This window comes from Leptonotus elevatus, chromosome 12, assembly GCF_054856555.1.
Source record: "Leptonotus elevatus isolate MCC_2025b chromosome 12, RoL_Lele_1.0, whole genome shotgun sequence".
Classification (NCBI taxonomy): Eukaryota; Metazoa; Chordata; class Actinopteri; order Syngnathiformes; family Syngnathidae; genus Leptonotus; species Leptonotus elevatus.
In genome coordinates this window covers 13916108-13930881 of record NC_141250.1, presented here as the reverse complement: position 1 = coordinate 13930881, position 14774 = coordinate 13916108, and the positions used below count along the sequence as shown (strand labels likewise).

The 14774-nt window shown below is 44.0% G+C and overlaps 2 protein-coding genes across 2 annotated transcripts; both read right to left on the bottom strand.

Annotated features, from left to right (window-relative positions):
* Nucleotides 1–1068: 1068 nt before the first annotated feature.
* On the bottom strand, nt 1069–8649 carry LOC147164668 (olfactory receptor 51L1-like). The gene is made up of 2 exons (XM_086091636.1): nt 8560–8649; nt 1069–2035 (listed from the first exon to the last, which is right to left on the bottom strand). The coding sequence occupies exon 2, from the start codon at nt 1981–1983 to the stop codon at nt 1069–1071; it is 915 nt and encodes a 304-aa protein (XP_085947762.1). The 5' UTR covers nt 1984–2035; nt 8560–8649.
* Nucleotides 8650–11432: 2783 nt separating this feature from the next.
* On the bottom strand, nt 11433–12366 carry LOC147164667 (olfactory receptor 1D2-like). The gene has a single exon (XM_086091609.1). The coding sequence runs from the start codon at nt 12345–12347 to the stop codon at nt 11433–11435; it is 915 nt and encodes a 304-aa protein (XP_085947735.1). The 5' UTR covers nt 12348–12366.
* Between the last annotated feature and the right edge of the window lie 2408 nt (nt 12367–14774).

Genomic DNA, 14774 nt, shown 5'->3' with positions numbered 1-14774 from the left:
CCAAAAACCTGAAGTTTTCCTGGAAATTGAACAATATTAAAAATTGTTAATCTCATTTCCTGAAGCAGAGCGAAACATAATTCCAAAAACATTTCTGAGCTTACACGTTTGGCGTTTTACACACATAAGTTTATTATTATAAACCTTCAATCTTTTTTTAAATCAACAAACAAATGTCGCATCTGCGGGTACATAACTCCATATATATTTACCTTCAACACTTGAGCACAGTTGTAATAACCTCGGGGGGTCGATTTGTCCATTCCGTTACCAGGCCGTCAACATTTTCAACATCCTCATTGTCTACAAACATATTTCTTAACAGTATGTTACTGTCGACTCGTTACATTGATTCGAATTCCTCCCGCGCCGTCGTCAATCGCGTCATTTATTTCATACCTCCAGCAAATCTGCGTCAACCATAAATGCTTGAATAAAATTTCAGAACATGCTCCGAGGCCCACGTCACCCTCTTGTGCATATTATGATGAATTTAATCGTCCAAGAGACCAATAATTGGTTAAAACCAAACCAAATGACTTATCCGCTCTCGCGGCTTTAAAGGGAGAAGAGCGCTCCCGGCTTTAACGGTAGAAGCGTGGTCACGCGCTCCCGGCATTAATGGGTTAAAAACATGGTACTGTTAACGAAATAAATTGTCAAAAAGAAGTTAGACTTTTTATTGATATTTTTTACCATTTAAGGCACAAACATGAGCTATAAACCATGCAAAACTTTATTGTTGATGAAAATACACCACGAGCCTGATATATACAGTGTTCCCTCATTTTCCGCTGGGGTTACGCTCCAAGAAATACACGCAATAAATGAAATCCACAAAGAAGTTATAGCTTTGTTTTACATTTATTATAAACGTTTTATGGCCCTAAAACCCCTCACCACACAGTTAATACACTTTCAAAGATCCACGATTCATCGACAATGGAGGCTGTCTGGAAAAGGCCTTTAAAGAAGGGCATGATTTTTTGGTTTATTCTATATGAAATAAATCACACAACAGAACATTTATTGTGTCATTTCACATTTTACTTATGCTTGGGCAAAGTCTTACAGCATCTTGAAGATGTGTCTTCGTATGTATGATAGCTTCATACCGTACACCAGAGGGTTGAGAAGCGGTGGAATGAATACAAACTCTAGAGACAAGATGGTGACAGCTAAGGGATTCATCTCCTTCTCATTATACCTGCTCAGTGTAATATCACAAAACACAGTGACTGAATAAATGACGAAGGAGAGCACGTGCGGTAAACAGCTCTGGAATACTCTCCTCTTGAAATTGGCTGAGCGTCTTCTGGTGGTGTTCATAATGCGTATGTACGTGTAGAGGACAAAGGCCAACGGTAGAAAAACGGTACAGATGGTCATTAACATGCCCACCACGTTATTGACCGCCGTGGACACGCATGACAGCTTGACTACATTCCAATTGGCGCAGAACACCTTGTGGATCTCATTGCCGCACAGGGGCAACGTTGCCGACAGGTAGATGACCGTGGTGAGAAAGATGGCGGGTAAGAGCCAGGCCAGACCAACTAGGGTCAGGGCTATTTTCACTGTCATCCTGGTATGGTAGTGAAGCGGGTGGCACACGGCCAGGTAGCGGTCGTAGGCCATGACGCACAGCGCGGTCATCTCGTTAGCGCCATACGTGTAAATGAAGTAGATCTGCGTGAAGCAGGCGGTGCGCGAGATTAGGTGAGTGTCGGACACCAAGTCTAGTAGGAAACGGGGGAAGAAGCCCATGGAGCCATACAGTGCGTTGAAGGACAAGAAGGCGATGAATATGTACATGGGTTCATGAAGGTTCTTCTCGCGGAAGATCGTCAGTACAATGGCCCAGTTGGCGCACACGATGAAGAGGTAGAGGAGGAGGCACAAGGCCAACGCCGGGTAGCGGTACGGGCCGATGTTCATGAACATGGTGAGGTTAAAGTAAGGAGACAGCGTTAGGTTGGGCATCCTGACATTCCCGCGCACTCGTGACTCATAACAACCTGTTACTTGACACCGTCTGTGAAAAGAGAAAAGAGAATCATTCATTGGTGGAATCTATGCACCTTAAACTAGTACTGAGGACCCTTTCAACCTTCATAAAACATGTTCATATCTCTTCTGATAAAACATCGACTTAAAACTAGTTGAATGGTACCTTTGCCATGGCCTGAAGGGGTCTGTATCATTTTTAATGGCACTGAGGAATTTTGAGGAGAATGGTAGGACTACTGCCACACAAAAAAAAACTACAAATGTGCTGACTGCTTTATGACATACGTGACTTCCCCCTTTACCCATTCGTTACTAAGACAGAAGTCAATTTGAATGTCGTGTCGACGCACGATAACTGATTTCCTGGCAGAAGATGCAAATCAAATGAAAAGTTTTGTCTGAGGAGACCAAAAAGAAAGAGGGAAGCTACCCAGATATAAGGACAGTCAAAGATCCACATTGGCCAGGTTTTAACTCGCTGGCGTGAGATAAAAAACGACGCAACGTGCTTGTCCTTATTGGAAATGTGGTCTTCCTTCAGGCATACCAAACCGCTTTTTTTCCTTAGTGTTGCTTTAAGACAAATTCAAATGAAAAAGCTGTCAAGCGGCATTTTACCGTGCCAGGTAACAGGCAGCCATTTCCTGACCCTGCAACCCAAACAACTACTATTTCAAACAATTAAAAAAATAAAAGGTTTGATTACAGAGACCAACAATTGTTATACACATTAAAGCCAATCACGAGTTGGTATGAATTTACGTCACCACAAATTTGTCACTTGTTGCAAACTTCTTCAAACATGTCTGTGAAAAGGATATTTAATTTATTTATCATTGTTATATGTATTTATATTGTGTTATATGTGATTTTATGTGCAGCACTCGGTGATAGCTGCGTGAATGAGTTGTAATTTAGTTTAAGTTAGATTTTGGTTATCATGTTTTCCTTTTTAGTTATCATATGTTTTCCTTGTCTCCCTTTTGTTATTGTCCGTCTCACAATTGTGTTCACCTGTCCTTGTCTACCTCAGTGACTTTGTCCAGGTGTCTCTCGTCGTCTCGTCAGTTTGTATTTAGTTCCCTGCTTTATTTCGGTCATTGTACTTGTCACGCCCTGTTGCTGTTTGTTTGGTGTCTCAGTACAACCCCTTGTCAAGTCTCGTCTTCATAGTTTTGCTTCGCCGCTTTGTTTCCCTGGATTTGGGTCCACATTCGTTCTTGCAGTTGTCTGATTTTACGGTGAGATTAAATCAAAAGACCTCTTTCAATTACCTTTTCAATAAAAACTTTTTATTAATTAGCATTTTAATTACTCAATATATATTAACTTCAAATATTCTAAGAATAAGCTTTTACAAACAACTCGAAAAAAAGCAATCTTTTACTGAGTTCACAAAATTTAAATGTCAACTTTTGCATTTTAACTTTACTTTTTTTTTTTTTTTTTTTTTTTTAAGAGCTCAGTATTGTTCATTCGGAAATGTCATCATCATTGCTCTTTTTTTTTTTTTCTTTTTTTTTTTTTAAATATATATATATATATATATACACATATATACATACATATATACATATATACATACATACATACATACATTTTTTTTTTTTTGTGTGTGTGGGTGAGTATGTGTATGTGCGTGCGTGCGTGCGTGCGTGCGTGCGTGCGTGCGTGCGTGTGTGTATTTGTTAGCTCACCAGAAAACCTATTAGAAAAAAAATCTCATACCGTTCACCTAAATCGAACACCAGGAGACCCGAGGGGACCGAAGAAAACCAAGGAAGGTGAAATCCAGCACCGACCAGACACCCCCCACCAGAACTCCTCCCCAGCCCAAGAAACATCCAGACCCCAACAAATCCAAAAAACATAAAATCAGGGAGGCTTCAAGAGACCAACGGAGAGACCGAGAAAAGGAAGGAAGGACAGACGAAGCCGCGTGAGATCCGAGACACCAGCCTCCACCGATTCAATAACCTGAGGAGGAAACAGATTGTGTCTGCGTTTCGGTAGATGCTGGTGTGGTGGATCTGGCATGCATGAAAATCTCCACCAAAGAGGGGAGCCGTCGACCCCCGCCGGAACAGAGCAAGCGCAACACCTCAGGGCCCCCCAGGCCGCGGCAGCGCCAAAGGACGACCCCCGGGCCCCACCAGGGCCACCGGCCGGAGAGCAAACCCAGGAGCAGGAGCGCCCCCCGCCCCAACACGGCCCGCGCCCCCGGCCCAACGCAGCAGGACGGGGCACTGCAGGCCCACCAGGCACCCCACCGGCCCCCAACCCCCGCCCCCCCCACAACCCCCCGCCCCCCATCCACCCCCGCCACCCACCCCAACCCAGCCCCAGCCGCCCCCATGCCCCCAATCCCCCAGACACCCCCCACCCCCAGCAACCCCCCACCCCGCAACCCCCACCACCGCCCCCCCCCCCAACAAAGCCGCCCCCCCCCCGACCCCACCCCGACCAACCGGCAGCCCCCCAACCCCCGACCCCCAGCCCCCGGGGACCACCCGCACCCAGGCACCGGCGCCGAAGAGGGTCCGGACAGCGGAGCGGAGAGGGCAGCCGCGCCCACCCCACCCCCCGCCGTGTGGAAGGACGGAACACCGGGGGCAGAAGGGGGAGATGGGGGCACCGGAGGGCGGCCGACATCCCCGAACCCCAGGCCCAGCGGGGGAAGGCCCCGGTCGTCACCCCAGCGTTCTTTGTGAAAATTAACCCCTGTTACTGAGTCCGCCAGCTCGCGGACTGGCGAACTCTACCCCTAAACCGTGAATGTGACCCCACCCAGTGTATATACAAGTGTGTGTGTGTGGTGCATTAAAATTAGGAGCAGGTGAACCGGAGCCGATGGAAATGATATTCCCACGCTCCGATCCACCCGCCACCCAAGCATGTTGCTGAGTGTATGTGGTGCATTAAAAAAAATAGATAGGGCGGGGGGGGTTGGGGGGTGGCGACACGGACAGGGGACCGCAGCACTGCTCTATACTGCGGCCCCCAACCGATGGCACCCCCACAAGCCCCCCCCCCCCACCCACAAGTTGTGTGGTGTATTAAAATTGGAGGGGAGTTGCAGGGTGAAGACGGTGTTTCCACCCTACCCCACCCCCCAAAGTGTGTTATGTGCCCTATATGTCTATAAAAGTGTATTGTGCAAACCTAGTGTAGTGAGTTAAGAGGTGTGACCAGCGGGGCCCCCCCCAACCGGGCGGGGGCAGGAGGCGCACCGGCCCACCAAGCCCCCACCCACCCCACCAGGACCCCGGCGGGCATATGGGACCCGTCCGGCGGGGCGATAGGGCTCGCCCCCCGGATACTGGGTCCCGCCCGAGGTGTCAGGACGCCCACCGGAGCGGGGCGGGCACGACACCAAACCCCAGCCACCCCCGCCGGCCCCCATAGCACCGAGACCCGGGCCATGGATGGAGCCCCCGGCCCAGGGGAGGGGAGGGAAGGCGTACCGGGGAAGGGGAAGGGAGGAGGGAAGGGGACGACAAGAAGGGCAGGGGGCAGCGGCAGGGACGCAAGGAGAGGGGGAGAGGAGGAGGAAGGGCGACGAGGGAGAGGGGACAGGGAGGCGGAGGACGGGCGGGGAGAGGCGAGGAGGGAGAGGCAGGAAGTGGGAGGGGAGAGGGAACCACCGGGCACCCCGGCGGCCCACAGGCCCCGAACCGCGTCGCCGGGCCCAGAGCGACGGACCGCGCCGGAACGGCGCCGCCCCCGACACCAGGGAAAGCCCCGCAACACAGCACCCCCCAAGAGACCCAGGGAACGGCCAAGACGCAGCCGCCACCCAGCAGCCAACAGAGGGGCAGACCCGCCCACTCCCCGCCAGGGGGGACAGCACCCACAGAATTAACCCACTGGCATGCCGTGAATCCGAATATCAACCCCTGGTGCCCATCGGAGGTGAATCCGCTCGATCCCGCTGGCAGCAGCCGGGTTCCTGACTATGGAAACACAACCATTAGTTACAAATTGCCTAATACAGAAACATCAATGCCAGTTATAACGCTGCTGTGGCTCTCGCTAACAGGCAGAATTAAAATCCAAGTTTAGGTTAAAAAATTCTATATACGTAGACCATGTTTCTTTAAATTTTGACATTTGGTTTTTATTTGAGGCAGATATTTTTTCCATTAAAATATGATTTATGAGGAGGTTAGACCATTGGTCGATATTCAAAGTTTGTTTATTTTTCCAGTTAACAAGAATTGTTTTTTTTGCGATAGTAAGGGCTACAAGTATAGATTGAAATTGTTTATGTGGTAAGTCAATTGTTGTTAAGTCACCTAGCAAACACAAGTTTGGAGAGAACGGTATCCTACAGTCCAAGACAGCGGAAAGTTTTTCTAAGACTTTAGTCCAGAAACACATAACCGGAGTACATAACCATAAAGCATGAAAATAAGTGTCTGTAGTGTTTTGTAAACACTGGAGACAAATGTCGGAGTCTGAGAGTCCCATTTTCTTCATCATATATTGAGTAATGTATGTTCTGTGAATAATTTTATATTGGATAAGTTGTAAATTTGTGTGTTTTGTCATTTTAAAAACATTTTCACAAACTTGAATCCAAAAGACAGATTCCGGATCTATAGACAAGTCTGTTTCCCATTTTGAGATGGGTAAAGACGTTTTATCAGTATATGAAAGTAACTTATATATTTTTGAGAGTTTTTTTGTTGTTGTCGGAGAAAGCTTGGTAATATCTTTAGCTAAAACAGGCGGTTGGAGCGTACCCTGGAGTGTTGGAATTTGTTTCTTTATCATACTTTTAACTTGCAAATAATGTAAAAAGTTTCCGTTTTTTATTTTATATTTTTGGAGCAAGGATGTATATGATATAAACATATTATCTGAGAAGAGATGGTGGAGATGTGTAATTCCTTTCTGCTCCCACACATTCAAATAAAACGATTGGTTGTTAATTTGAAAGTCGGGGTTATGCCATAGGGGAGAAAGCCCGCTGGGCTCCACTTTGGCTTTTGTCATTTCTAGTGCCTTCCACCAGGCAGTCAGGGTGGCGGAAATCATTGGATTTTTAAAGCAGTTATGGCGCTTAATCGATGTTGTAATAAAGAGTAAATCTAGGAGTCTGAGGTTATTACAATCCTTCTGTTCTAGTTCCAGCCAACAGTTAGTATCTCTATTGGGTTGTGCCCATAAAATAATATATTGTAGCTGGTTGGCATTTTAACTCTTTACTTTGTAATAGACATTACAACTCAAGTCTCACCTTAAAAAGGTAGTTGGGAGTTCTCTGTCTTTTTTAATGTATTTTTATTTGTGCAAAATCAAACATCGTGCTTCTTTTTTGTGCCTCAGCTCTAAACTTATCTGCCGCTGTATTCTAAATAGTTAATAATCCAGTTTATTTAAAGAGAACATAAGGTACATCTCGATGTGTTTTTCATCGGTGTGCATGCATTTTTGGCCAGTGGGCACCATTCAAGTCAGCCACTGAGTACCAATATATTCTGTCTGTGTCTTACACACTGCTTGTATCTATCTCTCCTCAGATCTTCATCTGCCTCTCTTTTCTGTTTGCTTTCCGTTTGCTCTCTAAAAACATTTTCTCCCAAGTCCTCTGCCTCTCTTTGTGGCGCTCTCAACTTGCTTCTCTGTCAGCTCTCTCAATGCCATCAGCTGCCTGTGTCTCAATGACTTTCTCGTTATAGTCCCTAAAGGGGAAATTCAGCTCACACTCCGATGATTACGTTCATTCAGGCGTGAGCTGGGGTGGTGGCGTCAATGTCTTATTCAGCAGCACCTCCGCAAGTGACAACAAGTAGACAAGCAGTCTGCAGTGGCACATGAACTTGTGCCCTCCAAATCCTCACAGACTGAGTTACGGGTGCAGAAATAGGATGTAATGTCCTTTTTCTCTGAACTACAGACAAAACAGGGAATAAACATCAGCAACCCAGTTTAAGGTTAACGTAAAGCTGGCAAAAAAACAGCCTGAATTCTGACAAAACCCCTCAGTAAGATTGGTCTAAAACCACAACTGGCGGGATGACCATCTTTTATGCACTGGCTCATCTACCTTTACAAAGTCTTGCTGCACAAAGTTCCTCATACTAACAAAAAACATCCAATCCATTCTTCTATTCTACTTATCCTGTTCAAGAACATGTGCGCTGGAGCCGGCTGTCTTAAGGCAAAAGGCAGAATACACACAAGGCTGGTAGCCAGTCAATCTGTGGGTACATACTGTATAGAGTAAGATGACCATTAACGCTCACATTCACGGGGAATTTAACCCACGCGGCTAAACCATTAGTAACGCCTTCCAGTTTTTCTGTTATTTAGTCCTGACATACTCTACACTATAAACAATTGTTACCATGTAACATTTCAATATGAAGAAAAACTAGTTTGCTTCTAAATGTAAGTTTTTTGTTTCTTTTGTTGTTTGTTTCAAATGTTCTCTATGTTCTCTTGACAAGATTGAAAAGGAGAGCTTTGCCTACAATGATCTTTTTACATTTAAATAAAGAATAGACGCATGACACAGTGAAAAGCCACATTTGGCATACTCACCAAGACATGTCTTCATGATGTTCTCCGTGTGCTACCACTCACGTTTGAACGCATACTCATCGTGAGTGCATGTGTCTTTTAATGCTGTCTGTTAGCACTCTTGGGACCTGATCTGATCACAGCTCAGTGGCGGGAAGTAACAAAGTTAATATAAAGTACTTACCAGTATATAGTTTTTTTCCCCAGGTATCTATTCTTGAGGATTTATTTTTTTGACACTTGCTCAAACTGCTTTGCTGCATACTCATGGAATACTAAGTACAACAGTTATAATTGTCACCATGTACTATTTCTATATGATAAAAAAAGAAAAAGGTTTGCCTGTGTTTTTATCACTGAATGCTCCGTTGCTTCCATTTCTATATCCTCTCAACATCACTGTAAATGATTTTGCTGGAATTTTTTTTTTTTTAAATTCAAGATTACAAACATGACACAGTGAAAAGCCACATACATATTGCATACTTACCAACGTGTGTCTTCATGCTGTTCTTCGTGATCGACTGCTCACGTGTAATTAAGGACACTCATCATGAGTGCAAGCATCTTTTAATGCCGTCCCTTTGCACGCTTGGGAGTTGATCTGATCTCAGCACAGTGGCGGGTAGTAACAAAGTACAAATATGTTGTTAGTTATTACTGTACTAATGCAGTCTTTTTCCCTCAGGTGTATGTACTCGAGTACTTTTCTGACCATGTTTTGCATGTACTCGTTACATTTCAAAACACATCTGTATTTTCTATTCCTTTGTTAAAATAGGCTTGTTAACTTTTTGATGACTATACAACGTAAAATGTTCTGTCTGATGTAGCTAATTTAGCTTATGTTGCTACTTATCTTAGAATGTTAGCAAAGCTATGGGGAAGACAGAAGCCGTTTCTCAAATAGCATTCTTGCATTCTTGTGATCTTTTAAGAAACATGAGTCACGGCCCACGTCTTGTTCCAATTGAAAGTACACATAAACCAAGAACGCGCGGAATACATGTATGTTGTTCTTGTCTACTAGCTTAAAACAAGGATGCATGGACGTTGACTTGTGTAGACTTGGTTGGGAAAATATTCAAAGATTGTGATAAATTAGGGAACTATGTCAGAGCCAGCAGCAAGTTTAAAGTATACAGTCATTCCAATAGGGTGTCGCACGAGTAGGATGGCCAGACGTCCGGATTTAGGCCGGACAGTCCTACTTTTCAGTGACGTGTCTGGCTTCCTGCGGAACCCTAAGCCGGACGCTGGTTTGTCCGCCTTTTAAAGAAAATGAGCCGTGGTTGATTTTATGTGACCCAACATCAGCCCCACCCCCGTTTGTCACAACTGTTCTGTATTGGCCAAGAGTGGCTTCAGTTAAAAATCTCGTATATCATTGGTTCAATAAATGTAAACAAATTTCCTCACCACCTTCTTTGACAGCAGCAAAAAGGCAATGCTAGCAAAAAGGCCAAAACGCCGGACATCTTAAAAATATAATAATATTGAATGGATGAAAGAGCACAAGTTCTTAGCTAAAAGCAGTCGAAATTGGTTTCACGGTTTCTGCGCACTTTGCCGGTGTGATGTTGACGTGAGCAGTCAGGGCAATGCACTTGAACGCAGTCAGAATATCACGTGGGGACGGAGAGGCTTAAAGCAAGAGGCGAGCAGCAGTTGCGTCATCATTGAAGACATTTCAAAATAAGTTGTGTTTTGTGGCACGCTGCACTTTTACAGAAGCATATCACTGCTTAGTGGTTTAGGCCCAAGGCGCATGGCAAAACATGCCTCTGAAACCTATGGTCACCCCCAAAAACCTGAAGTTTTCCTGGAAATTGAACAATATTGAAAATTGTTTATCTCAGCTCCTGAAGCAGATCGAAACATAATTCCAGAAACATTTCTGAGCTTACACGTTTGGCGTTTCACACAAAAATAAGTTTATTATTATAAACCTTCAATCTTTTTTTAAATCAACAAACAAATGTCGCATCTGCGGGTACATAACTCCATATATATTTACCTTCAACACTGGAGCACAGTTGTAATAACCTCGGGGGGTCGATTTGTCCATTCCGTTACCAGGCCGTCAACATTTTCAACATCCTCATTGTCTATAAACATATTTCTTAACAGTATGTTACTGTTGACTCGTTACATTGATTCAAATTCCTCCCGCGCCGTCGTCAATCGCGTCATTTATTTCATACCTCCCGCGAATCTGCGTCAACCATAAATGCTTGAATAAAATTCCAGAACATGCTCCGAGGCCCACGTCACCCTCTTGTGCATATTTTGATGAATTTAATCGTCTAAGAGACCAATAATTGGTTAAAACCAAACCAAATGACTTATCCTCTCTCGCGGCTTTAAAGGGAGAAGAGCGCTCCCGGCTTTAACGGTAGAAGCGTGGTCACGCGCTCCTGGCATTAATGGGTTAAAAACATGGTACTGTTAACGAAATAAATTGTCAAAAAGAAGTTAGACTTTTTATTGATATTTGTTACCATTTAAGGCACAAACATGAGCTATAAACCATGCAAAACTTTTTTGTTGATGAAAATACACCACGAGCCTGATATATACAGTGTTCCCTCATTTTCCGCTGGGGTTAGGCTCCAAGAAATACACACAATAAATGAAATCCAAAAAGAAGTTATAGCTTTGTTTACATTTATTATAAATTTTTTAAGGCCCTAAAACCCCTCACCACACAGTTAATACACTTTCAAAGAGCCACGATTCATCGGCAATGGAGGCTGTCTGGAAAAGGCCTTTAAAGAAGGGCATGATTTTTTGGTTTATTCTATATGAAATAAATCACACGACAGCACATTTATTGTGTCATTTCACATTTTACTTTGTGATTGACTACAACACAGTTATGCTTGGGCAAAGTCTTACAGCATCTTGAAGATGTGTCTTCGTATGTATGATAGCTTCATACCGTACACCAGAGGGTTGAGAAGCGGTGGAATGAATACAAACTCTAGAGACAAGATGGTGACAGCTAAGGGATTCATCTCCTTCTCATTATACCTGCTCAGTGCAATATCACAAAACACAGTGACTGAATAAATGACGAAGGAGAGCACGTGCGGTAAACAGCTCTGGAACACTCTCCTCTTGAAATTGGCTGAGCGTCTTCTGGTGGTGTTCATGATGCGTACGTACGTGTAGAGGACAAAGGCCAACGGGAGAAAAATGGTACAGATGGTCATTAACATGCCCACCACGTTATTGACTGCCGTGGACACGCATGACAGCTTGACTACATTCCAATTGGCGCAGAACACCTTGTGGATCTCATTGCCGCACAGGGGCAACGTTGCCGACAGGTAGATGACCGTGGTGAGAAAGATGGCGGGTAAGAGCCAGGACAGACCAACTAGGTTCAGGGCTATTTTCACTGTCATCCTGGTATGGTAGTGAAGCGGGTGGCACACGGCCAGGTAGCGGTCGTAGCCCATGACGCACAGCGTGGTCATGTCGTTAGCGGCATACGTGTAAATGAAGTAGATCTGCGTGAAGCAGGCGGTGCGCGAGATTAGGTGAGTGTCGGACACCAAGTCCAGTAGGAAACGGGGGAAGAAGCCCATGGAGCCATACAGGGCGTTGAAGGACAAGAAGGCGATGAATATGTACATGGGTTCATGAAGGTTCTTCTCGCGGAAGATCGTCAGTACGATGGCCCAGTTGGCGCACACGATGAAGAGGTAGAGGAGGAGGCACAAGGCCAACGCCGGGTAGCGGTACGGGCCGATGTTCATGAACATGGTGAGGTTAAAGTAAGGAGACAGCGTTAGGTTGGGCATCCTGACATTCCCGCGCACTCGTGACTCATAACAACCTGTTACTTGACACCGTCTGTGAAAAGAGAAAAGAGAATCATTCATTGGTGGAATCTATGCACCTTAAACTAGTACTGAGGACCCTTTAAACCTTCATAAAACATGTTCATATCTCTTCTGATAAAACATCGACTTAAAACTAGTTGAATGGTACCTTTGCCATGGCCTGAAGGGGTCTGTATCATTTTTACTGGCACTAAGGAATTTTGAGGAGAATGGTAGGACTACTGCCACACAAAAAAAAACTACAAATGTGCTGACTGCTTTATGACATACGTGACTTCCCCCTTTACCCATTCGTTACTAAGACGGAAGTCAATTTGAATGTCGTGTCGACGCACGATAACTGATTTCCTGGCAGAAGATGCAAAACAACTGAAAAGTTTTGTTTGAGGAGACCAAAAAGAAAGAGTTAAGCTACCCAGATATAAGGACCGTCAAAGATCAACATTGGCCAGGCTTGAACTCGCTGGCTTGAGATAAAAAACGACGCAACGTGCTTGTCCTTATTGGAAATGTGGTCTTCCTTCAGGCATACCAATACCGCTTTTTTTCCTTAGTGTTGCTTTAAGACAAATTCAAATGAAAAAGCTGTCAAGCGGCATTTTACCGTGCCAGGTAACAGGCAGCCATTTCCTGACCCTGCAACCCAAACAACTACTATTTCAAACAATTAAAAAAATAAAAGGTTTGATTTCAGAGACCAACAATTGTCATACACATTAAAGCCAATCACGAGTTGGTATGAATTTACGTCACCACAAATTTGTCACTTGTTGCAAACTTCCTCAAACATGTCTGTGAAAAGGATATTTAATTTATTCATCATTGTTATATGTATTTATATTGTGTTATATGTGATTTTATGTGCAGCACTTGGTGATAGCTGCGTGAATGAGTTGTAATTTAGTTTAAGTTAGAATTTAGTTATCATGTTTTCCTTTTTAGTTATCATATGTTTTCCTTTTCTCCCTTTTGTCATTGTCCGTCTCACAATTGTGTTCACCTGTGCTTGTCTACATCAGTGACTTTGTCCAGGTGTCTCTCGTCGTCTCGTCAGTTTGTATTTAGTTCCCTGCTTTCTTTCGGTCATTGTACTTGTCACGCCCTGTTGCTGTTTGTTTGGTGTCTCAGTACAACCCCTTGTCAAGTCTCGTCTTCATAGTTTTGCTTCGCCGCTTTGTTTCCCTGGATTTGGGTCCACATCCATAAAAAACATTTGTTCTTGCAGTTGTCTGATTTTGCGGTGAGATTAAATCAAAAGACCTCTTTCAATTACGTTTTTAATAAAAACTTTTTATTAATTAGCATTTTAATTACTCAATATATATTAACTTAAAATATTTTAAGAATAAGCTTTTACAAACAACTAGAAAAAAAGCAATCTTTTACTGAGTTCACAAAATTTAAATGTCAACTTTTGCATTTTAACTCTTTACTTTGTAATAGACATTACAACTCAAGTCTCACCTTAAAAAGGTAGTTGGGAGTTCTCTGTCTTTTTTTAATGTATTTTTATTTGTGCAAAATCAAACATCGTGCTTTTTTTTTTGCCTCAGCTCTAAACTTATCTGCCGCTGTATTCTAAATAGTTTATAATCCAGTTTATTTAAAGAGAACATAAGGTACATCTCGATGTGTTTTTCATCGGTGTGCATGCGTTTTTGGCCAGTGGGCACCATTCAAGTCAGCCACTGAGTACCAATATATTCTGTCTGTCTTACACACTGCTTGTATCTATCTCTCCTCAGATCTTCATCTGCCTCTCTTTTCTGTTTGCTTTCTGTTTGCTCTCTAAAAACATTTTCTCCCAAGTCCTCTGCCTCTCTCTTTGTGGCGCTCTCAACTTGCTTCTCTGTCAGCTCTCTCAACGCCATCAGCTGCCTGTGTCTCAATGACTTTCTCGTTATAGTCCCTAAAGGGGAAATTCAGCTCACACTCCGATGATCACGTACATTCAGGCGTGAGCTGGGGTGGTGGCGTCCATGTCTTATTCAGCAGCACCTCCGCAAGTGACAACAAGTAGACAAGCAGTCTGCAGTGGGACATGAACTTGTGCCCTCCAAATCCTCACAGACTGAGTTACGGGTGCAGAAATAGGATGTAATGTCCTTTTTCTCTGAACTACAGACAAAACAGGGAATAAACATCAGCAACCCAGTTTAAGGTTAACGTAAAGCTGGCAAAAAAACAGCCTGAATTCTGACAAAACCCCTCAGTAAGATTGGTCTAAAACCACAACTGGCGGGATGACCATCTTTTATGCACTGGCTCATCTACCTTTACAAAGTCTTGCTGCACAAAGTTCCTCATACTAACAAAAAACATCCAATCCATTCTTCTATTCTACTTATCCTGTTCAAGAACATGTGCGCTGGAGCCGGCTGTCTT